The sequence below is a fragment of the Berghia stephanieae genome, chromosome 2 (assembly GCF_034508935.2).
Source record: "Berghia stephanieae isolate SIO BIC M18660-M18661 chromosome 2, UCSD_Bste_1.3, whole genome shotgun sequence".
In the NCBI taxonomy this organism is placed as follows: domain Eukaryota; kingdom Metazoa; phylum Mollusca; class Gastropoda; order Nudibranchia; family Aeolidiidae; genus Berghia; species Berghia stephanieae.
The window spans coordinates 99,753,346-99,777,485 of record NC_088361.1 but is presented as its reverse complement, the minus strand read 5'-3'; the positions used below and the strand labels follow the sequence as shown (position 1 = coordinate 99,777,485).

General features: G+C 35.3%; 1 protein-coding gene across 2 annotated transcripts; it reads left to right on the top strand.

Annotated features, from left to right (window-relative positions):
• The first annotated feature begins 1,059 nt into the window (after window positions 1–1,059).
• Window positions 1,060–23,169, top strand: LOC144966029 (CDK2-associated and cullin domain-containing protein 1-like). Of its 2 annotated transcripts, none has more exons than XM_078902019.1 (9): window positions 1,060–1,437; window positions 7,232–7,358; window positions 9,600–9,708; window positions 10,412–10,507; window positions 10,820–10,922; window positions 11,705–11,794; window positions 12,743–12,887; window positions 13,910–13,987; window positions 15,036–23,169. In XM_078902019.1, exons 1-8 carry the CDS (start codon window positions 1,227–1,229, stop codon window positions 13,962–13,964), a joined length of 936 nt encoding a protein of 311 aa, XP_078758145.1. In that variant the 5' UTR covers window positions 1,060–1,226; the 3' UTR covers window positions 13,965–13,987; window positions 15,036–23,169. The 2 variants fall into 2 exon arrangements, with proteins under 2 accessions (XP_078758145.1, XP_078758146.1); XM_078902020.1 differs by having other exon boundaries at window positions 1,064–1,371; window positions 15,036–19,073.
• Window positions 23,170–24,140: the final 971 nt, after the last annotated feature.

The following is a 24,140-nucleotide window of genomic DNA, read 5'->3' as shown; positions in this document are numbered from 1 at the left end:
TGAGGTAAGTACGTCAACTCCAGGCCTGCGATTAGAATATGTGGGATGTCATTTTGTTTACAAAATTCTTTTTGAAGTGGATTCCAGAGACAAACACACTTCGTGCTATAGCAGAGGGAATTAAGGGCATAAAATAGCTCAATTGTGCAAACGAATGGTGAAAGCATGAAACTTTCAGGGATTGTAAAGCACGTTAAGGGCTACAAAATGTGATAGAGAAGCACTTCCAGCGATATCTATGAGCCAAGAAATTATGTAAATAAAAGTTGATATTTTTTAATCGGCAACAATATTTATTATGGCGTCCGATGTGTGAATGCGACATGCGACATAATACCATTGTGACAAACTATTGATGTTGAGGTGACCGTTTCAAAGACGAAACCATCAGTGAAATGACAAATCGAGAATATGGATCTGTAATGGTGTGGGGAGTGATGATTGTGGCAGAAAAACTGAGCTAATATGAATCAACCAATGACTCAGCTCAGCGATATTATTGAACTAATTATTGTCCCGTCTATTCGGAATCAGAATAATCAAGTTGTGATATTTCAGTATAACGCATCAGCGCATAGAGGTCGACAAATATCTGCTTTCCTAAACGAATTAAATTGTGAATTTTTTTTTGGTAATTTTAAAAAGATTTCTCACTTTTAAATTATGCCAGATTGAATTAGAACAATTTCACTACGTATAAAGTCGTCATTGTCCCAAGAAACACAATAGTCAGCTTAAAATGCATGTCTATTTACCCTCATTACAGGTGAACGAATTAAACTACAGGTCTTTATCAGGAAAGAGTCTCTCGTATTCAAAGTCTTCACTGTGTCCTAAATTAAAATAAATTAAAATACAGTTACGCTTTGCTAAAACAGCCGGCCGCCTCTCCTTCTCGCTCTCGGTCAAACAGTTAAGCCCTTATAATCTCTTCCGGTATACTGAATACACAGCTGTGTATTCAGTCCACTGATTGACGGAAAACACAGTTCCTTTTAATAAACAACTGGGATATATGACCCGGAAGTGAACATCAAGTTTATTATTTCTCTATATGAAGAGTGTTATTGCTTTTGAAGTTGGTGTGAAGGTGTAAGCAACATTATGGTTCCAGCCGCATAACATCATTGTTGGGAAAATGTTTGATAATCCTTGATTTAATCGCCGCTGGAATTTCAAAAAGAAAAGTACAGACAAAAGGGTCAATCCTAAACTTATATAACAGGATGGAGGAATCAATGGAAGGATGCATAGATCTGGAATCTGGATCTATTCCAATTCAGAACCAACAACAACAAAGTGAAAGTGGGAATTGTGAAACTGAGACGAACCCATCTGAACGAGCCGCATCACTGTTACAACCATCATCAGGTGATGCTAATAATAAGACATCCGGACAAGGATATTACTCTCCACTGTTACGCCCTGGGAGTATGGGTGAGCTGATCAGAGTTTCACTTACACTACGGTTACAGTTTCTTAGTCACTTAGACTTAGACTTCGACGTCGATCGATAACTGAACGGATATTTGAATTATTGATTGTGAAACTGAAACTTTCAACAACAAAAAAATCAGCCGATACTGAGATTGCAAGTGTGATCATGACCTATTGGCTTACAACTACAAGGCCTAAGTCATTACTTTAACTTTAATAAAGAAATGGGTTGGGCAGGAAAATGGTGATATTGAATTAGATATTGAATTGCATGTGATTGTGATTAAAATTAAGTTTATTATTAAGTCAAGTTAGTCTGAGTTGGTGTATTGTTTTTAAAAGCACAACAGAAACAAAACAAAAGTTCTTATTCTAGTTTAAATCTTATAAATACGCCTTACTTTATAGTTTAAGGTCACAAAAGACATTGTAAATAAAGCAAGGGCAAAGGACTACATTACTTTTTCTCTGATTGTTGATTGCCCGAGTTTTACAGAGCTGATACACATTGATATTGCCCATTGGAATAGTGTTGTGATCAAACCTTTTAAGTTTAAGTTATGTTTTAAATGAGTTCAAGAAGCTAAGACCAGAAAAAGATGTTTCATATGTACCCCTCCCGATTTAAGATCTGCACTAAGTGCAGGCCTGTAAATCTTTCATCTATTGTCGGATTTCCAACAGTGCAATTTTGCTCGATATATTCTGTTAAATGCTGACATTTAAAAAAAGTAAAAATAAAATTCTTAACGTTAAAAAGCAAAACTTTCTATTTGTCTCGTCCAATATTATTATTATTATTATTATTATTATTATTATTATTATTATTATTATTATTATTATTATTATTGTTAACTTAATCATTAGCTATATAGTATAAACTAGAATCTAGGGGTGCCGAAATGTGCCAAATGCCATTGATGTGACAAATGGCCAAATTTCCAACTCAACTCTGTTTTGATTTTAATGTTTTTTTGAAAATCTTTGTTGTTTTTTGTTTGTTTTTTGTTTCCTTTTTTTTCTGTATTTGTTTTTGTTTTTTTTTTCTCTCTTTTTTCATCTTATTTTTATATTGTTTTAAAAAAAATTGGATTATCTAAATAGTAAAATTAGCGGTGAAAGGGAATATTTGGCCAATATCGTGTTAGCATCATTGTATGTGACATGAATATAGTCCATAATATTAATGTTCGATATCATCATCATCATTGCCTTTTTCACCCTGGGTCAGGGTATAGGCCACAGACAAACAGTTTCCATCCTTCTCTATCCTGAGCCAACTTTTTTATCTCATTCCAGGTCTTACCACTTCTCTGTATATCAGCTTCTTTAATTCTTCTCCATGTTCCTCGTGGCCTTCCCCTTGATCTTCTGCCCTGAGGGTTCCAGTCCAATACTTTCTTTGTTATAGTTGAGTCATTCTTTCTAAGCGTGTGTCCAATCCACCTCCATCGTCTTCTTCCTATATCCTCTCCCACTGGTTTCTGCTGGGTTCTTTTCCATACTTCTTCATTTTTTATTCTATCCATCCATTTTATTCTGAGTAGCTTACGCATGCACCTGTTTACGAAAATCTGTACCCTCCTTATACATGCCTGTGATGCGTTCCAAGTTTCACATCCATACAGTAGGACAGACTTCACGTTTGAGTTGAAAAGTCTTAGCTTTAGTTGAAGGGAGATATCTTTAGTTCTCCAAACTCTGTTCAAAGATGTGAATGCAGCCTGTGCCTTTCCTATTCGTGCTTTCACCTCTGCTTCCGTGCCTCCATCCTTGTCAATTATACTTCCGAGATAGCAGAAAGTGTCTATATCTTCGAGTTCCTGATCTTTTACTTTGATCTGCTCCCTTTGACGCGTACCTATCCTCAAGACTTTGACTTTGCAGGGTGAATTCTTAGACCAATTGATTCCGAGAGGCTGTTTATAATTGTGGTTTTTGCTTGCATCTGGTCCTGGGTGTGGGACAGAAGAGCCAGATCATCTGCAAAATCCAGATCATCCAACTGTGTCCAGGGGGTCCACTGTATCCCATTTCTTCTCCCTTTGGTGGTTTCCTTCATTAGCCAATCAATGGCAAGGATGAACAGGAATGGTGAGAGCAAGCATCCCTGCTTGACACCAGTCTTAATTTCAAAGCTGTCAGTAAGCTGATCTTCATGTTTAACCCTGCAACTTGATCCTTCATACATTTCCTTAATGAGGTTTACTATCTTTTCAGGGAGTCCATAATGTGCCAGAATTTTCCACAATGTTGCTCTGTCAATACTGTCGAAAGCCTTCTCGTAATCCAGAGAGTTGACAATAAGAGGAGAGTTCCATTCTATAGACTGTTCTACTATGACTCGCAGAGAGGCAATCTGGTCGGTGGTTGAACGGTTTTTCCGAAAACCTGCCTGTTCGTCCTGCAGTTTAGCATCTGTTGCATTCTTAATTCTCTCTAAAATAATACGGTTGAAAACCTTTCCTGGGATAGAAAGAAGAGTGATGCCTCGATAATTATTACAATTACTGAGGTCCCCTTTCTTTGGAAGCTTGATAAGATGTCCTTCCTTCCAATCCTTTGGGAATATCCCGTCATTCCAGATTCTCTCAAATAGTGGGTGCAGGGCCTCAGCATTTCTTTTCGCATCAACTTTTAGAGCCTCCGGTGGAATCTGGTCTGGTCCAGCAGCTTTCCCCCTTTTCATCTTGTTAATGGCACCCACAATCTCTGCTATCGATGGTGGATCACAGCTAATTGGTAGCTCATTCCTTGCAGGCAAAATTTCTGGCTGGTTGTCTGGTGGTGGTCTGTTCAGAAGGCAGTTGAAATGTTCCCTCCATCGTTCAGATTGAGCCTCTTTTCCAAAAATAGTTTTCCCATCTTTGTCTTTGACTGTTACCTCTGGTTTCCCATATTTTCCAGCAAGTGTCTTGGTAGTTTGATAAAGGATCCTCATGTGTCCTCCAGTCGCTGCTGCTTCTGCTTTCTCTGCAAGTCTGTTCATGAATGCTTCCTTGTCTTTCTTCACAGATCTTTTGACTTCCTTAGCTATGGCTCGATACTGCTCTTGTGCATCCAGTCTTGAAGCCCTTGTTCGGCTTGCATTCACTTGTTCCTTCCTTGTTCTCCTCTTTTCAATAAGGTCCAAGGTGGTTGGACTTATCCATTCTTTATGTTCCGATTTCTTTACCCCCAATACCTCGTGGCAAGTTGTTATGTAGACTTCCTTGATCTTTGCCCAATGTGACTCTACATCTATGTCCTCCTCAAGTTCTGGCCCCGTGTTTTCTGAGTCGGAGCTTAAGCTTTGCCAATAGCAGGTGGTGGTCTGATCCAACATCTGCCCCTCTCCGTACTGTCACATCTTCCAATGAACGTCTGAATCTACGAGAGATACAAAAATGATCAATCTGATTCTCTGTCACACCATCTGGTGAGACCCAAGTTGCTTTGTGGATCCTCTTATGGGGGAACACTGATCCTCCAATCACCAAGCTGTTGAATGCACAGAAATTTGCAAATCTCTCTCCATTATCATTCATTTCTCCCATGCCATGACGTCCCATGATACCTTCATAGCCTACGTTATCCTGTCCCACTTTTGCATTAGCATCTCCCATCAATATGTTGATGTCTTTCCTTGGCAACTTGTCAATGACTTGTTGTAGCAGACCATAAAATGTATCTTTGTCCTCATCTGTTGCATCATTTGTTGGGGCATAGATCTGTACAATGTTCATGCTGATCTTCTTACTCCGTGTTGTAAAAGACGCCATGATGATCCTTTCTCCGCATTGTTCCCATCCTCTCAGTGACTTCTGGGCAAACTTGCTTAGAATTATTCCTACTCCCTGTGCATGAATCCCGTCCCCTCTCCCTGAATATAAAATCTTCTCCCCAGACTTGAGGTGTTTCTGTCCGGATTGTATCCAGTGGGTTTCGCTTACTCCAAGTATATGCAGCCTGTATCTTCTCATCTCAGTCACAACTTGAGAGCTTTTTCCTGCTTCATACATGGTGCGAACGTTCCACGACGCAATTCGAAGCTGCTTGTTTGGCGAAGACGTCATCGGGTCAGCAGAGTCCTTTCGGCTTTGTCTGTTGTCCTTCATAAATTCTGTAATTCCAGAAACTCTTCGGTCGCCCAAGCTAAAAAAAGGATTTAGTTTGTCTGTCTGTGTTTCTGTAACGGTTTGAGTTTAACGGAAAGGGGTGTTAACCCTTTGCCAACCCCCAACCTGGAGGACCAGGTGACTCAAAGATGGGGGAATCACACACCATTAGTCGCCTTTTACGACACGCTGGCTTGGCGTTGGGCTATTCTTGACCCTCTCAGTTGAGGGACCCCGGACACCACACGGGGAAAATGTTCGATATGACTTGTTTTAAAGTCATAAAATTTGAAGCTAAATAAGAAAAAAGTCAATATTTGACAGAATTCTAGAACATAACAGAAAATAAGAAAATGGCTTGAAACCGTTTCCATTTTTCTATTCATTAAAAATATTTTGACAGTTAATTCATATCACTACTGCACCATTAGATTGTAAACCTCACAAAGCCCATGACATATTGTAAACAACACAAAGCCCACCCACTGCCCATGACATCCTCAGTTCAACAGCTGACTCTCGATCAGACGGTCAGCGAACGTGAACGGTTGTGTTACCTGATATATCAAGGAATATCGTCCATTGCAACTAAAATTACTCTTTATGACTTCTTATTAAATAGAATGGGGTTGAAATGCACTGTACAGAATATTGCTCAAGAGCTTTATTCCTCACCCTAACAAAAGCAAATGACGACAAACTAAATCTGAACAAGTTGTTAGCAACAAAGAGCTATGAATAATAAATAATATAATCTAAAGACGTATTTAATCTTTGGATATGGTTTAGAATGCTGTGAAATTTAGTAAATCTATCGCTCGAGAGCTGAGGTTCTTGTTTTGTAAAAATTTCGATTTTTTAATTTATTTTTTGTCTTTTTTATTCAGTTTGGCAAAAATCTGCCAAAAATGTCTGTTTTCACTTTTAATGTCTGATTCTCTTTCAAGTATCAAATGCAGTAAATGATTATTTTTAGTATTTTGAAATGACCTGGAGTAATAATTACATTTGCACCATGCAACTTGTAGGTTCTGGCCAAAATTACAGTTTTGGTCAAGGCATGATTTTAATTCTGTTACTCCTAACTGAACTCATCTTTTTCATAAAGATTTCGCGCCCAAGTGTTTGTTTTTCTTTTCTTTTTAAAAAAATCTGCAACGGTGATGGGTATTGACCAATAGCTACTCCATAGGGATGGGGCTATAGGTCAGTACTGACCATAGCCCTGGCTTATTTTCAATAGGTGACTTGCCATAAAGTCAAATCGATATTCAAGATATTTTGAAGTAATGTGACTATCAATGAATGTTAGAGTAACTAATCTTAATAATCAAACACTGACAAAGGGGCGTTAGATAGTCATCAGAACTGATGAACAAGCTCAAAGGTGCATTGTCATTACCGATCAACAGGTGCTAGCACTCACTGGTCAGTACTGACCAACATGTGCTAGTGCCCATTGGTCAGTACTGACCAATAGCACTAGCCTTCTTTGAAATGGACCCATATATGTGAATGAGTAAAGATAATTTTATTTTTAATTATTGTACATAACAGACATAACGTACCAGAAAAAGATTTCTCAAGATATGATCCCTTTTGATTCAAGGTCTGCATTGTACTAAGTGAATAAATGTGCTTGATTACAAGCCTGTCTGACTTGTAACCTTTTTTTGTTGGTTTTGTTTATTTGATAGTGATGATGACATTGACAAAGGAGGACTACGAAATGCAGTACTGGCCAAAATTAAAGACCGCTATTGATCAACTCTTGAATATGAAACCAATGTCTTATATTCCCATTTCATATGAACAAATGTACAGGTAAGAGTTAGTCCTTTTCTTATCCAATTTTCTACAAGTTACTTGCTACTCCCTTATTAAAAATGTTATCAGCCAAGTGGGGAAGGTAACTGGGTTTATTGCAGGATCCTTCTATCTCTCTGAACTTGTTCCTTTTTATGTGTCTTCCCTCCATGTTCTGAATGTGATTACTTGGTGTTATCAAACCTAGATTTGGATCCTTTGTCATGAGAATTCTATTTAATGTTGCCATTTGTTGTTTGTTTTGGGTTTATTCAATGATGCTTTCTCTTAGTCTTAGTTAAAGTAGCAGGACCCTAGAAATGACTTTTTTTTTTAAAAAGTTTACTTGGTGTACTTTTATATATCAATACATTATGAGGTAGGAATTTTTTCTGCATGATTAAAAAAAAAAAAAATGCAAATTAGGCATCCAAAATGGCTTCCGGAAAAAATAAAAAAATTGTATTTTTTTAAACATGATATCTTTATTATTTATCAATACAATTGTTTCAAAATTTCAGCATTGCTCCTTCAGAACCTATTTCATGTCCTGAATCAAAATTAATTGCATTTAGTTTTGAAATATATGTGTTGGAGATGACATTTGCAAGTTGTTCAATCCTGAGAAAAAATTACCCTGATAACCTATGAGACTTTGACTCAAAGGTAGAAAAATATTGATTATAGAGATTTAGTTTTAGAATCAGGACAAAAAGTACAGTGGTGCTTAAACTCTGGTTTCACTGGGAAAAAATCTAGTCTGGAGAGAAAGATTCAGGGTTAGGGGCAAAATTCAGGGTTACGGGCAACTTAAGTCAAATTCCGGTGAGGTCATTTTGTTCCTAGAAACAATTACTATTACAGCCACTACTGCAATATCATTACTGCCACTACTACTACAATCACCATCACATCATCATCACTACCACTACTGCTACAACCACCACCACATCATCATCACTACCACTACTGCTAGAACACTGCCACCACATCGTCATCATTATCACTTTCACAACCACTGCAACCACTCCCACCGCATCATCATCGTCGTCATCATCATCATCATCATCATCATCATCATCATTACCACTACTACGACAAACACGATCACCACATTATCATCACTAAACAACAACCACCACCACCAGTTCAACTACACCCACCACCACATCATCATTACAACCAGTACTACAATCACCATCACCACCACATCATCATCACAACCACTACTACTACCACCACCGCCACATCATCACTACCACTACTACTACAATCACAGCCACATCATCACTTCCAACCATTACCACCATATCATCACTACAACTACCACCACCACCCCCACATCATCATCACTACCACCACTACTACTACAACCACCACCACTCATCATCACTATCACTACTACTACTTCAACCACCACCACCACATCATCATCATCATCACTACTGTAGTAGTAGTAGTAGTAGTAGTAGTAGTAGTAGTAGTGGTAGTAGTAGTAGTAGTAGTAGTAGTCTACACCGGTTTAGATATGATATGTAAAAACCATGCCAAATACCATCTCAATTTCCCTTCCTTGTATGCTGAAATTCCTGTGAGGCAAAATTTAAGTTGGCATGTCTGTAATGTAATATCTTAGTAACTAGCAAGCAAAGTTTCATGTTGATATCTTTAATAGTTAGTTTGCAACTGTGATTTAAATATTGTAAGTTTGGACATAAATGTATATTTCAAAGAAAAAAAGGCAGAAACGACACAAAAAAAAGAAGATACTGTCTACATGCACTTAGGTCATTCACGTAAATACAAAGGTTATCAGGGGTAATCTGAATATACATTTGTTCATAAAATGCTCTATAGAATAAATAGTAGGTCATATATAGCGATCTTACAAGTTTTATTTTATTTCTAAGTGATAGAAGACAGCTACCTTAATGCATTTCTCTATAATTTAACTGTTGCGCTTCATACATTCTAGAATGTTCAAATATGAATCTTTTGCTTTTGTTGGATATTCTGTCTTCTTTATATGTTTTTTAAAAAAAAAACACTTATGTGTGTTTCTCTTTAGACATAATTAATTCCTCATTATTGTTTCATTCAACAAATAGGTCCAAAAAGATATAATCTCAAGGGGATAAAATTCAAAAGGGTTATTCATTGTTGGTCACCACGATAATGTATATTTCTAGACACAATGATTGGTAGAGATTCATTTTTCCTTCAATCTGCCCCCTCTCTCTCTTTCTATTTTAATCTCAGTTGTGTCTATAAATGTGTATGCAAGCAATTTTCAGAGAGACTCTACAACGATCTTTTGCAACATTTATCTGTCCACATGGAGTTTCTCAATCAAGAGCTTAAAAGTCATGTAAGTTTTAAATTTCTTATAACGCGTGATAATTAAATAAATATAAATGAAATTCCCTTTATTCATCCCATAGGGGAAATTTGTCTCGGGTCTATTCCAAGGGAAGACTGGAATAACCCAGGCGTTAGCCGCAGTGCAGCGTTGCAAATTGAGCTTGGGTGGGGTGACTTGCTCAAGGCCACACAGCGCAGTGGCGGGTGATCGAACTCGGTACTTTTCGATTAGGTAGCAAAGACTGTACCGCCACACTGCCCCCTTAGTTTTTACAATTATTAATATGTTGAATTATATTTTGTCATTTGTAGTCATTTAGTAAAAAGTAGTTCTTGAGAGCCAAAACTTGTTCTGATTTCTGTCGCATTAAATCGACAAAAACAATTGCCTGTTCTAAGGGTAGTGTGTTTGTCTGTTGTAAAATATTTCCTGTCAGGTCTAACAGAATTGGCTACCCAAACACTTTTTGATCTGAAAAATTTATAACCTTTTCTGGATTTGTAATCTTACTGTTGAGTTATTAGGACCACTAATTATTTTGGAGAGGCTTTTAATCCATTTTACATACTTTAGGTTATCTTTTAGGTCACTGTATGTATTGATTGGTAATGACCAACAGGATAAACATTATAGATTTATGTTAATTTGCACTTGAAATTGTTGTAATAAATCATAGCATTGTATTCTCTTTCTTCTATTATTCCAACAGGCAAGCAACTCTATAGACTTCATCACCAACTTTTCTTTCCTTATGCACCAGTACCTTCACGCCTTGTCTGGCATTGTTCCAATTTTTAATTATATGGTTAGTTGTTTGTTTTGTTTTTTTCAATTTCATTTTCAAGTGAAATAAATTTTGATAAATACTTAACTTTTGAATGCTGACAACATGGCACAAAATTTGAATAGCACATAGTTTTTTTTGTTTTGCTCTATCTCTGAAACGATTAATCAGAATGTTTACCTCCTGGGTAGGTTTCCTGACCTCCCACTTGTGTATTTGGTAAGACTATCGGTATCACTTTGAATCTCAGCTTTTGGTAGCCTCATTGCAGGATTTACAGTTTTTAAAAAATAGTCTTTAATAAGTATGTTTCTGTTTTCTTTTCATTTTCAGAATCGTTTTTATGTAGAAAATAAATTACAAACAGATCTCAATGAAGAATTGAGAAAATTATTCCGGACCCAAGTTGTGGACACTCATATAAATTCATTAATCGGTGAGTCTTGTTTTAAAAAAACAAATTTGGGGGGGGGGGGGGGGGGGGGGGGTTAGATTGAGTTTGAAAATAAAGATGTCTTGTTTCATCTAGAAATGTAATGAAATTCACGGTAACAACTATGTAAGGAGAGCATTAATGTTCTATTTTATTCTGTGATTTTTAAAAAAACGGTCAAGGAGCGAGTTATATATTTTTTTGTCTTCATGGTTTAATGCTAAGATAGGGCTTGGATGAGCTAATCACTGCATATGAAGCTAATATGGATAATATTCGAATTCTTTTAAAACTTAAAATTTTTTTATTAAACTGTCATTCACTACATTTGTGCAAGGGGTTGTGGGAGAGTATGGATAATTCAGTTGATCAAGCACTCGTCCCATAAACAACAGAGGACTGATTTTGGTCCTGGTTGCAATCTGGGTTTTTTTTTTCTGTCTGTCGACGGGTAGCTGGACCCATTAGAATAAGGGAAAATATTTTGTGAGGGACTAGTGTCCATTTTAAAAGGGTAGTAAGCAATTGCAACTGTTTCTTTAATGGTAGAGAAATTGAGATAACCTCCATAAATTGTAGTGATCTCTTAATTGATTGGGGTGAGGGGAGGGGGGGGGGGGGCATGAAGTAAAATGAAGTTTGAAAGATCTTATTTACCTTTCACTAGCATATTGCCGATTTAGTGTCCTCAATTCAGTTCTAAATATGAGTTTTTGTTGTGATTAGACAGATAAATGTCATTGTTTCTGAGAAATACATATGTGTTCTTTATTTATATTTTTCAGAGAGACTTCATGAAGTTAGTTCTGTCCCATTTGCTGTACCTCCTCCTACCATGGCAAGCATTATCAAGAACTTGTTTGAGTTGAATCAAAGTAAGTACTGGTATTTTTTTAAAATTGGGGACCTAGATATGACCCCCAAATATGGTTACTCGGAATGGCAGCGTTTTGGATAAAATGCAACATAAAATAAAAGAGGGTTTGTTTTGTTTCATTTTTCTTGTTTTCAATCGTGCAGACAAAATATTGTTGGCTTATTTTGTTGCTGTTTAAAAAAAAATTTCTGCTATAAAACAAAAAAACAAAAATACTTTTAGGATCATAAAATTAAATACACTTTTCACTCTGGGAAGGTTGACCCTAAACAGCTTCACCGTTCTGCCTTTCAGGCAAATTGATCCCCGTGAACTTTAACCCATGGTTGGGTGGCATCAATTGTAGGACATCCCTCTCATGGCCAGGCGGAGGTGCAGTAATAGTTGGATCGTGAGTTCAACTCCCCATCGCCACAAAGTTTTTATTCTCTATTGTCCTGTGGCACTTCTCTACTCATTTCATTTCTTGTTTTTTTTTTGTTTTGATGTTGCTATATTATTTTTGTTCAATACAGAAAGCTCAATTCTTTTTCTTTATTATGTAGTTTCCCCCTTTGTGGAGGAATCATTCTACATTTCACATCCACATGAATACAAAAATAAAAAGGCAAAATAAACCCACAAAAGCCCAAATAACCCAACAGGTATAACGCTTTCATTTTCACTGACGTTAAAAATCTGTCACACAAAAGGAAGCTATTCTCTTAAACATTTGGAGGTATCCTGATTCTGCAGCATTGAGTGGCAGGTTGTTCCAGGGTCTAATTGCCTAGGGAAAGAATGAATGTTTGTGTTTCTCTGTTCTTGCATGTGGGATGGATAATTTATGATTATGCCCCTTGTTCTTCTGAATGTCGGTCTGAATGATTTTGTGTGTCTGCAATGTAAATTTGAATTATTTTATGTACGGTTACATGCACTCATGTGTTTGCAATTTCATTTTCAGATTATTCCAAGTTGAATCCGTCTTTATTTTCCCGCTACCTCCCCAACATTCTCCCTCCATCCGACCCCTCATTATTAGAACAATATGCGCTTGAAGCAAGAACAGTCCAGTCACTTATCTCCAGCTTACAAGATGACAACCAAAGGTATGGGTTTACTTGGATTTCTCAAAAGAGTCATATTTCCTGACGACATTGGAGTTTTGCAAAATTAATTTTGAGATAACAAATGTGGACTTGTCAATTAACTATTTCCTTACCTACAAGAGGAAAATATTCTTTTTTATTTGAGTTAGAATTTTAAAAATCAATTTTTTATGTTTGATGGATGTGACGTTTCGGGGAAAATCTAGAAAATGGTCAGTAAGGAGGGTGTTAATTGGTGTGAGACGGTGGAGTGAATAAGGCATAATATCACTGGGTGGACCTGGGTTCAAGTCCCACTGCCAGCATCTCAATTTTAAACATTTGAGCAAAGGAATTAGCCCTTCTTTATAGCACTGCACTGTGGCTGACACCTGGGTTATCTTTGTCTTTGTGTATAATGGCACATTTTATATTATATCTTGTGGCTTAAAGAGGGATTGACTTCTTTTATTTTCTTACCCCTTTTTTAAGAGGGCGTTTATTTTTTAACTATTCATGCAAAGGACACAAGAAGTTGTAGACACAATGATACTCAATCACCAAGAAATTAGAAAAACAATTTTTTAAAAAAGAAACGATTTAAGAAATGTTTGTGCTATAAATTTATTACTTCCATTTTATTTTCAATAAATCATTACAAAAACTCTTGAACTCTGTAAGACATTGCTATAGTTTTTTTGTTATTTTTCAACGGAGATGAACATTGTTACAGATCAAGTACTTATTTTACAAATCATTATGAGAGAATGGGAATAATGAGCCTACTTTTCCAAGGACTCAAATTTGCATCACTTACAGGGAGACTCAAACTCAGGATCTAAGCTGTGTTGAACCAGAACACAAAGCTATATTCAATTGTTGGCTTGGGTTTAGATATTGTGTTATACAAAAGCTCTCATTTAAACCAAAGAGAAAAAAAATTAGTGAGTACCATTTGCTTTTGTGTTGTTACACCCCTTTCTTTTTTTTTTTCAAATCGTAAGTCAATTTCTTGTTTTCTTTACTATTTTTATTTGTAACAGCCACAACTCTAGTAGAAAACGTGAATATGAAGATGATGCACCAGGAAACCAGTGATGGATGATTGGGATTTTGTTTATGTAAGCAGCATTCTCGTCGTCCTCTTCCATCTTCTTCTTCTTCTTCTTCTTCTTCTTCTTCTTCTTCTTCTTCTTCTTCTTCTTCTTCTTCTTCTTCTTCTTCTTCTTCTTCTTCTTCTTCTTCTTCTTCTTCTTCTTCTTCTTCTTCTTCTCCTTCTTTTCCTTCTTCTTCTTCTTCTTCTTCTTCTTCTTCTTCTTCTTCTTCTTCTTCTTCTTCTTCTTCTTCTTCTTCTTCTTTTTCTTCTTTTTCTTCTTCTTCTTTTTCTTCTTCTTCTTCTTCTTCTTCTTCTTCTTCTTCTTCTTCTTCTTCTTCTTCTTCTTCTTCTTCTTCTTTTTCTTCTTCTTTTTCTTCTTCTTCTGATTTTGTTTATGTAAGCAGCATTCTCCTCCTCTTCCCTCTTTTTCGTCTTCCTTTTAAAAATTTAATTCAACACTTTTTTTATGTTACAGTAGAACTCTGATACAACAAGATTAATAGGACTAGCAAAAAATCCCTGTTGTAGCCAAGTTAAGTTGTATCTCTGCGTATAGTATCTGAAGCGAGGCAATATTCACACTTATAAAACACGAATGGAACGCATTTTAAGTTATCTCCTTAAGTAAATGAATCAGATGATGTGACTGATTTTCATACGTTTAACTCCTGCTTTCCCCCACCACCGCTACACCATCCCCCCTCAACCACTTACTTTCAAACGCTTGCTGTACAGTATATCAATGCATATTTACATATTATACATAATTTATTATATATCTGTATTTATCAATATTATTATTATTATTATTATTATTATTGGTACATTTTTATTTACTACACATTGATTTATAGATTTATGTACAAATGATATTTAATAGCACTCATGTATTCATTATTGAAATTCACATATGCAGACCTGATTTCCTTACAATTTTCCTTTTAGAATCAATGATCAAATCAGTTGATCAAGCAATGCCATAAGCAATTTTTTTTGAAAAATCAAACAAATAGATATTGCACAGTAATTCATAGATTTTGATTTTTTTTAACAATGATGCGTTTCCATTTCAGGCAATTCTGTGATAGAGAGAGGATTTCTGACTTTGTTGCACCAGATGCTAATGAAAAAATGATTTTCTGGGTGGGGTCTTTTATCCTCCCTTAGTGATCAGGGAGGTCACTTGTTGTATCTTCTATCCCCTTGCAAAGCTGCCAACTATATGCCAAAAAAGTGTATTTGGTATAATTTTTTGGTGGCATTCTCCACGCTACCTACACTATATATTTTAACAATTGATTGTTGTTGGATAGATTTAAGGGATTTGACTGTTTCCATCTTTCCATATTATTATTTCCAAGTTTTCTCTAAGGTTCTGAAAATTGTCACCCAAACAAACTCATGACAAGAATTATTTCTCTTAGATATTACCCAACGGCAGGGAGTGAGATGGCTGAAGGGTTACATTTTCAAATTGTGAAATGTAATGAATAAAAATTAATATAACAGCTTTGAAAAAGAACAAAATACCAAATGCAGAACATTTTGGGCTCAAAACCTGTCATAAGCGAAAACAAAAACAATAATGTTTGTATTTTTTTCTTTTGCGAAGCTGTTATATTCATTTTTGTTCATTGCTTTTTATAGTGCACAGCTTCTAGCAGCTAAGTAACATTTTCAAATTGTACACATTTCTCCAAATCTTACTCTTTTTTGACAAGCAATCTTACACTTTTTCATGTCTCAAGGTTGGCAGCCCTGCCCTTGAATCTGTTTTTTAACTTGCTCTCTGTCCTTGTCTTGGAATGAGTGAATTAATTTTGTCCTGACCCTGACCCGAATCCTTGGCTGGGAGGGTAACAGTCAAATCTATAGTTATAATTTTGGGAGATAATATATTATTTTTTCCTGATAAATCATCTCTCTGTTATGTAGTTATATGTGTTGTTTTGAGTGTAATGATTTGTAAACATTTGAATGTATTTCTCATAGTGAGATCCTATGCTTGTGTCTGGATGAGACTTTTAGGTGATCTCAAACTAAGTACACTCTTGGAATCTACATCTTCTCCCTATTTGAACCATTCCCCTATGTCTTCCTTTTTCTTGTGTGTTTTTAATTGTATATTAATATTTTCTTCCTTTTTACTATCTCTGAAATGGCCTAAATGTGTCAAAATCACAGTGAAACCCTTAAAAACACACAAAACAAAACAAAGAACGATTTTATTATGAGATGAATGTGTTAGATTTTTAACTTGATTCAGTTATTTTAACATTGCATGAGTGCTCATTTGGAGTCTTTTAAATTAGGTTTTATTTTCTTTTATTTGATTTTTTATTGAACGTGCATGAATTAGTGGTTTACCTGCTTTTTAAAATGTGATAAAGTTTTGTCAATCTATTTAGAATGCGAAACACTTAAAGATATAAATTGATATAGTGAATTCATTAAAGTTTTAATTATTGCTTTACCATTTTCCTTTGCTTCACATTTGATTTTGTCATATATAGTCTAAATTGGTAAAAGAGGTCTTTTGTATAAGTACCCGTTTACTGCCAGGAAAAGGCGTGCTGTCTATGTCATTACAGATTGAACCATGTAAAAATTCCTTTGTCCAATTGCCTCCCAAAGTCAGAATGTTATCTTATACTTATACATTTTCTGAATAATGATAATCACTTTTTCATTCGTGTTTACCTATGCTTAAGTATATTCTTTAACACAATGATTGTCATTAAATCTTATTGGAGTGGAGAATATAATGTCATAATTTGAAGGGTTTGTATTGTATTTTCATTATGGTGAATTAATCACAAAGGAATTGTAAGATAAAGATTTCAATATTTGATTTTAATCACATCAAGATATGAATAAGGAATCACAAATTTACTTTGGATAGAATATTTCATTGTGTAACATTTCAATTTCAGGCGAATACAAGCAAAAAACTTGCATTGGTAAACTCTGGAATTAGGTCACATAGGAAGATGGAATATTATAATGCAAACATTTTTCTATCTTTTATATTTATATTTACATTGTCGCAGTGGTGGTCATATCATAATTTGTGAAAACTGTTATGTTGACTTTCTCTCACTAAAAAAATATATGCCCAAATCAAGTTTCGTTTGGGAAACAATGTGTTTCATATTAACCCTTTTGATCTTAGAAAGTGAAGAATTGTCAATAAAAAAGGTTTGACAAAGTAAAAAGTGGTGTCCAAGTAACTTTTGGGAAACCTTTATATAATGCAGGAAAGCCCACTTATCATTTAAAAATAATTGTATAAGAAATTAATTGTTTGAATAGAAACATAAGATTTCAATGAATGGGTACTGTTATCAGCAGAATTCCAATTGTGTTTTGGAGTACTGTGATAACATGGCAACCTTCATGCTTATTTTTGTTGTTTGGTCAGTGCTTGTGTAAGTGTATGTGCCAGATATGTCTGTATGTTTTCATCAGTTAGTATGACAGATGAGTCAAAGTGATTGAATCCATAACACGCTCTAGTGTGTGTAAGACAATCAAGTGAAAAGATGAGGCAACAATCACAAGATGCAAATAAAACTTTTGACCTTGAGAACAAAAAAAATTGCCCACAATCTTATCCCTTCACGAAATTATCATAAGATGGCAAACAAAGAAATCCTGAACACATGGGCTGAGTTCCATTACATTTATGATTTTTGTTCTCTGGCAGCCTTCGTTAACTTAGCACTTCCCTAAAGTTCATATCAAAGCAAGGATCACAAAAAGAAAGGGAAAAGTGAGTTGCAGTCTGAAATGCTCAAGGAACCAAATGATCCCTTTGTTGCTGTTCACTTTCATTTGGTGATCGTTGCCTTGGATTGTGGTGTTATTTTTTGGTCAGTGTCAGGTCATGAGTTTAAAAAGGGTACAGTTCCAATCCTTTATATTGGCCATGAATTCATATATGAGTATAAGAGCAGCATGTGTTTTCCCCATCAACAGTTTTTAGTCCACAATTTGAATATTCAAGGTTTCTCAATGAATAAACCGTAGCAAGTTTACTTAAGTCACTGTTCAAAATCTTGCACTTCAATTCACCCTCACATTCACCTCTCCACAAGCCACATAACTGGTTGAGAAGGGCTGAAAACTTTGTACTTGATACTGATTATTTTTTTTATTTGATCTTATTTTGCTAAGCTGCGGTTTAATATAACTCATGTTTTTTTCTTATATTACAATTCATTCAAGTTTTAGTAAGTTTTATTGAAATTTCTAGGGTATTCTCATTTATAGTTATTTTGAGGTATCACAAACATTTTATCTGTAAACTTTATATATGTTTAACTTTTATACTTTAAATAATGTGTTGATTAGATATCATGCTTAGGCCCAGAGCAGTGAGAACACGGGTAGCAGGTAAGAGGCCTTGAGCTAGGAGGTTGCCATGCTGTATAGCTGTAAATTGTGACATGGGTAATTACGTATCTTATTTGAAAATAATTTTTAAAATCTATGATAGTCCTTAACCTTTTGTTGCAGGAGGTATGAAGGAATGGTCTCAGAAGCTACCTTTGCCGTATTAATGGCGTTGCCAAAGTCAATCAATACAATTTTTGGCTGTATCAGTGCAGCAGTCAAAATTATTAATTATTATTTAGTGCTGCGAGAAGAGGCCTGACCTTATGTAAACAGTCATATCTTGGCTCGCCCCTCTTTTTTTTCTAAATGGTTATCATTTGCGTGCAGGATACTAATGATTTCCTCGAATCTATTCATTGTCATGGCCTCTAACACAAGGCTTTGCTTCGTGCCAGGTGACCAATACATGCGACTTGAATGGCAAATCAACAATTGTCATGATAGACAAATTCCTAAAAAAAAAGTCTTCATGTCTTCAAGATCAACTGGAGTCACATATCTTTTCAGAAGGTCCCTATGCCTATGTGTTTCAAGGATGATATGTAGCAATATATCCCCATCCAAGAAAGTGGAAAACATTTCAAGGGTTGTTTTGGCATTCATTACCAGCCCTTTTGGTCCGAGATAATTCTCCACATTCACAAGTGCAGGCAAATCCTTTTTCACTCAGTGCCAAGTTCGGACAGGTCTGAAATAGTGGAAAACAATAGAAATTTACAAAAAATGTATTTATTTGAAAGGAATAGATTACAACTCCTGTACTTTCATTGACAAAATTCACACTGAGATCTGTTTTTTCATCATAAAACATATTTTCATAACTCATCAAGCGCCAGCAGATGCAGCCCTATAATAATTAGTGATAAAAGGAGAGTAGCAATGAGCTTTCAACACATATTACAACTTACTGAGCACCTGTGGATGCTGCCCAAATCGTGCATTTTACAATAGCTAGATCTATATTGACCTACAAAAAGTGAAACTTGCATTATAATCTAACTGCAAATGTAGCCTCTGCATAATATGTGGCCTCCAATGTACAAAGAAGAAAAAAAAAATACCCTTGAAATTCTATTGTCATGAAACTAAAATTCAGACAAACTTTTTATGAAGTAGATGGATCAATCTCATCGTCATCTCCTTGTTGGTCATCATCACTATCATGAAATCCTTAAAAAACAAACGGCAAAAAGCTGTGTTTTCAGCATTTCAAAATGAGTTTCTAGTAGCTGGCATATCAGTGCAGTTTTGTTTTACACATTTCTGTTGAGTTGATTATTTTTCAATTTCTTAATTCTCAATTCTATTCACTGACTGATTTCTACAGAGCTGCCAATTCGGGTTTTTCACAGGATTTTCCCTGTTATGGGGAAGGGGTTGTAAGGTTTAAAAAAATTCTTCCAGGATTATTTAGATCCTGATTTTTCCTTGATTTTACACCTTAATGACCGAGTGGTGTTTAAGTCGAGCAATATGGCGATGCTGATAATCTTCTAATTCTTAATGTCTCATTATTTTAACGATCATTTTAGGTTTTTGTATTCAAGTATGAACATGAACATTTTTGTGATTTTTCTTTTTCACTTCACATGAGGCTTTAAAGGAGGTGAGAGAATCTTGATTTCTAAGGTAAATCCTGATTTTTAAATACTTAAATACTTGTGCAGCTATGTGGCCTTGTGGTATGACACTCGCTTTCAGATCAGAAGGTCCTGGGTTCAAGCCTTGCTCCTGGGTGGGGTTCCTACCTCCCATAGCGGGCAGGGAGGTACTTGCTGTGTCTTCTATCCCCTCTTATCTGTTTTTCAATTTCTTTCTGTCTTTGTCTTGGAGTGAGATTGCTTGGTTTTGTCCTGACCTTGGTCGGTGTCCTTGGCTGAGAGGAAAACAGTCGAATGTGTAGTTATAGTTTTGGGAGATGATATTTTTTTCCTTGTAAATCATCTCTCTGTTATGTCCTGTTACTCTTTTCATTTTTAACATATGATTTGTAAACATTTGAGTGTATTCCTCGTAGTGGGGATCTGTGCTTGTGTCTGGATGAGACTTTTAGGTGATCTCAAACTAAGTACTTTGATAGTATGCTCTTGGAATCTACATCTTTTTCCTATTTGAACCAATTCCCCTTTGTCTTACCTTTTCTTGTGTGCTTTTTAATTGTAATTCTAGAACTTTTTACTATCCAGTTTTCTTCCTTTTTACTGGCGCTGATATGACCATATGTGTTGCGAGCGCCGTAAAACCCTTAAAAACAAAACAAAAACAAACAAGCCTTGCTCGGCACATAGTTGAGTCCTTGGAAAAGGCTCTTGACTCACATTCTGTCACCGTACTCAGGTATAAAATGAGTACCTGGCTGTTAACAGTGTTGTCTCTGTCAGAAAAAAAATTTGTAATATCGCCTAACAAGTGTCTTGTCTCCTGCATGTTAAGTGTTGCTGTTGGCCAGGGACCCTGTGTAAAGCACTTTGAGCATGTTTAGTGGATATTGCGCTATATAAAAGCTCAACTTTTTAATTTGTCAAATCCTGTTTTACTGGCACTTTGGGTTGGCAGTTCTATTTATATAATATTACATATGTCAAAGGTACATTTATACCCATCCCATCCTTGGTGTTATTTGATTTAGAGTTTTATGTGTTCAAAATTTTCACTTGAATGATTTAAAAACTTCTAATACTTCAAGAGTAAGAGGTTTTTATTCAATAAGTCACTCTTCTTATGCCATGCCATTGTAATGCATATGGATGATTAGTTTTCACTAAATTCTATCAATTAGCAGTAGTGGCATTGTTGCCACATTATCTCATTCGTCTGTAGTGTTTCATTCATCCTGTTTTGTTGATAAAGGGGAAACCTGAAACGTCCATTTTATCTGTTTTCGTATATTAAATAGAAGCTTATATTCAATTTCACGCGGCAACATTTACATTACTAAGTAAATACCACAAGTTTAGAGGCATCACATTTTCTAGTAAATAAATGCCGTAGAAGTGGATAAAAATCTTGAATTGCTTATCCCATGTCCATGGTTAGTGTCTAGACAAGACTTTTTGTTTGTTTAATTTGTTTAATGACCATTTTAAAAATTGCATTAAAAGTACCAAATTGGCATCCGCATGTGACATCTCGGCTGTTTATAGGTGAATCACCTTGGACGAGAGATGTGTCACCTCCATTCATTGAAAAATGAATCATTTTTATGAAATATCTAATTCGCTATATATTTTTTATCGGGGAATAACTCACTCGCAAGCTCGTGAGTTATTTGGCGCAATAAAAAAATAACTTGTGTAATAAATCCAAACCTATGAAAGAATCCTTTATTATTACTATTACTATTGAAAGTATTGAATGTTAACATCTCAGTTTCAAATGTCAGATAATGTAGTATTGGTCGGGTCAAGACATATACATTAGGTCTGATGCAGGACATTATCCAGGGTTTTTTTTTTCCCGAAACGACATACCTATTCATACATAAAAATTGGTTAATTCAAAATGCATAATTTTGTTCAGCAAAACAAGCTGCACCACCCATCATCAAGTTGTCATTACTGTAACAAAAAAGTTCACATTTTGTGATGTAAAAACAGAAATCTGCCTGAGAAACGTGTTGGTTGTATCGTAACAAATGTAACGATTTTCCTATAGTTGGCAAGGAGAGGTTTAATTATTCACCTTTTGTTTCCAATCGTAAGTTTGAAGTAGCATTAAAACACTGTTGTAAACTTATTCCATAATATGTTCTCTATTTGTTTTATGAATATTACTGACTCTTTTTATTTTTCTTGAATAAGTTACCACAGCAAAGTTGTAGGTGGACAGGAGGTCACTTGCTGTATCTTCTATCCCCCATATCTATTTTATGAGTTGTGTCGACCCTTACTGGAGTCCTTGGCTGAGAGGGAAATATATAGTATAGTGTTTTGGGAGGTGATATTATTTTCCATGTGTAAATTATCTCTTTATTTTTGTTTTGAACATATCTTGTTAACATTTGATTGTAATCCTCTTTTTGGGATCCTATGCTGGTGTCTGGATGAGACTTGGGTGATTTCAAACTAGGTACAGTGATGGTATGCTCTTGGAATCAATATTTGTTCCCTATTTGAACCAATTCTCCTGTGTTTTACTTTTTCTTAGGTGCTTTAAATGTAATTCTAGAAGATTTTGACTATCCCATTTTCCTCCTTTTTACTGGCGCTGATATAACTTAAATGTGTTGCAAGCGCTGTAGAACCCTTAATAACAAAACAAAGCTGTAGAAAATTAATTAAAGACAGGAATTGCTGTATAGTTTTTTTGTTTTTTTTTGGGGGGGGGGGGGGGGTTGTTGGTTTTTTAAATTTCGTCATACATAAGAGAAATGTGAACATCCTTCAATTTTTTAATAATGCTTAATTGCCATTGAATGACTTTTTAAAAAATTGTATGATTTTTTAAATAAAAAACTTTTACCACAGTATGAAAGTTGAATGGATATATGAAAATTACATTTTACCATTGTTGTTGACTTTATGGAATTTTTGTCAGTTCTATTCAAACTGCCGTTTTATCTCTTTGCCACATTGTTGTACAAAAGTAACACAACAGTCCTGTTATGCCAAATTTGGTTTTGTCAACTTAATCTCAATCCATAGATTATTATTAGCGAAACTTGATAGTCTGTTATATTTTTATGATTTCTGCAAATTGATATGAAGATGCAATTTTTATTTTTAAGGTGATTAATTTCATATGTACAAATCTAGAATATTGTTTTGTTGATAATCATTGTTGCAAAGATAATAAAAGCCTTTAAGATAATTTACATGACTTCTTTACAATTTATTTATGGTTCGCAAGTGCTCAACTTAATATGACTTTTCTTGTGTTTTTCGTGGTTGATTGGTTTTTAAATCTTATTGTCTGGTTGGGGTTCCTGACCTCCCATAGTGAGCAGGGAGGCACTTCGTATCTTCTATCCCCTTATGTTTTCCTACATGCTTTCTGTCTTTGTCTTGGAATGGGATTACTTGGTTTTGTCCTGGCCCTAGCTGGGAGGAAACAGTCAAATGGATAGTTGCGGTAGACATTTTTTTCCTTGTAAATCATCTCTCTGTTATGCACTGTATTGTTTTGTTTACATATTATATATGATTTGTAAACATTTGAGTGTATCCCTCTTAGTTGAGACCCGTACATGTGTTTAGATAATCCTTTTAGGTTATCTCAAATTAAGTACAATGATAGTGTGCTCTTGGAATCTACATCTGTTTCCTCTTTGAATAAATTCCCCTTTGTTTTACCTTTTCTTGGGTGCTTTAATTGGAACTCTAGAACTTTTTACTATCCCACTTTCTTCCTTTTTACTGGCACTGATATGACCTTATTGTGTTGCAAGTGCCGTAAAACCTTTAAAAACAAACATCATCTCTCTGTTATGCAATGTATTATTATTGTTTTACATATGATTTGTAAACATTTGACAAACTATTTAATAGAAACTGGTTTTAATCTATCAAATATTTTCTTATAAATTCAGTCTTAATATTTGTCTCAAAAGTAGATTCTGTATTACATTTTCTTAGAGAAATTGAAAGAGAGTCCAGGCAGAAGGCGCAACATGAGAAAATGACCTTTTTTGGGAACAGTTAATGAATACTATTATTTGGTTTTGTAGTCTGGTTGCTAAAGCTGCCTGCCCCCGTCCAAAATAGGGAATAAGCTGTAGTATCCCCTAATAATACTAATATTGTTGTACCCTCCATGTGGCTTTCAGTCCTTGTTTTAGAATG

What these genes read in the sequence shown, in the direction of transcription:
- LOC144966029 (XM_078902019.1), top strand. Translation starts at nt 1,227, where the DNA reads ATGGAGGAATCAATGGAAGGATGCATAGATCTGGAATCTGGATCTATT. An exon ending in TCATATGAACAAATGTACAG is followed by an intron (nt 7,359 to 9,599) that starts GTAAGAGTTAGT and finishes TTTTAATCTCAG; the next exon opens with TTGTGTCTATAAATGTGTAT. An exon ending in CTTGTTTGAGTTGAATCAAA is followed by an intron (nt 11,795 to 12,742) that starts GTAAGTACTGGT and finishes TTTCATTTTCAG; the next exon opens with ATTATTCCAAGTTGAATCCG.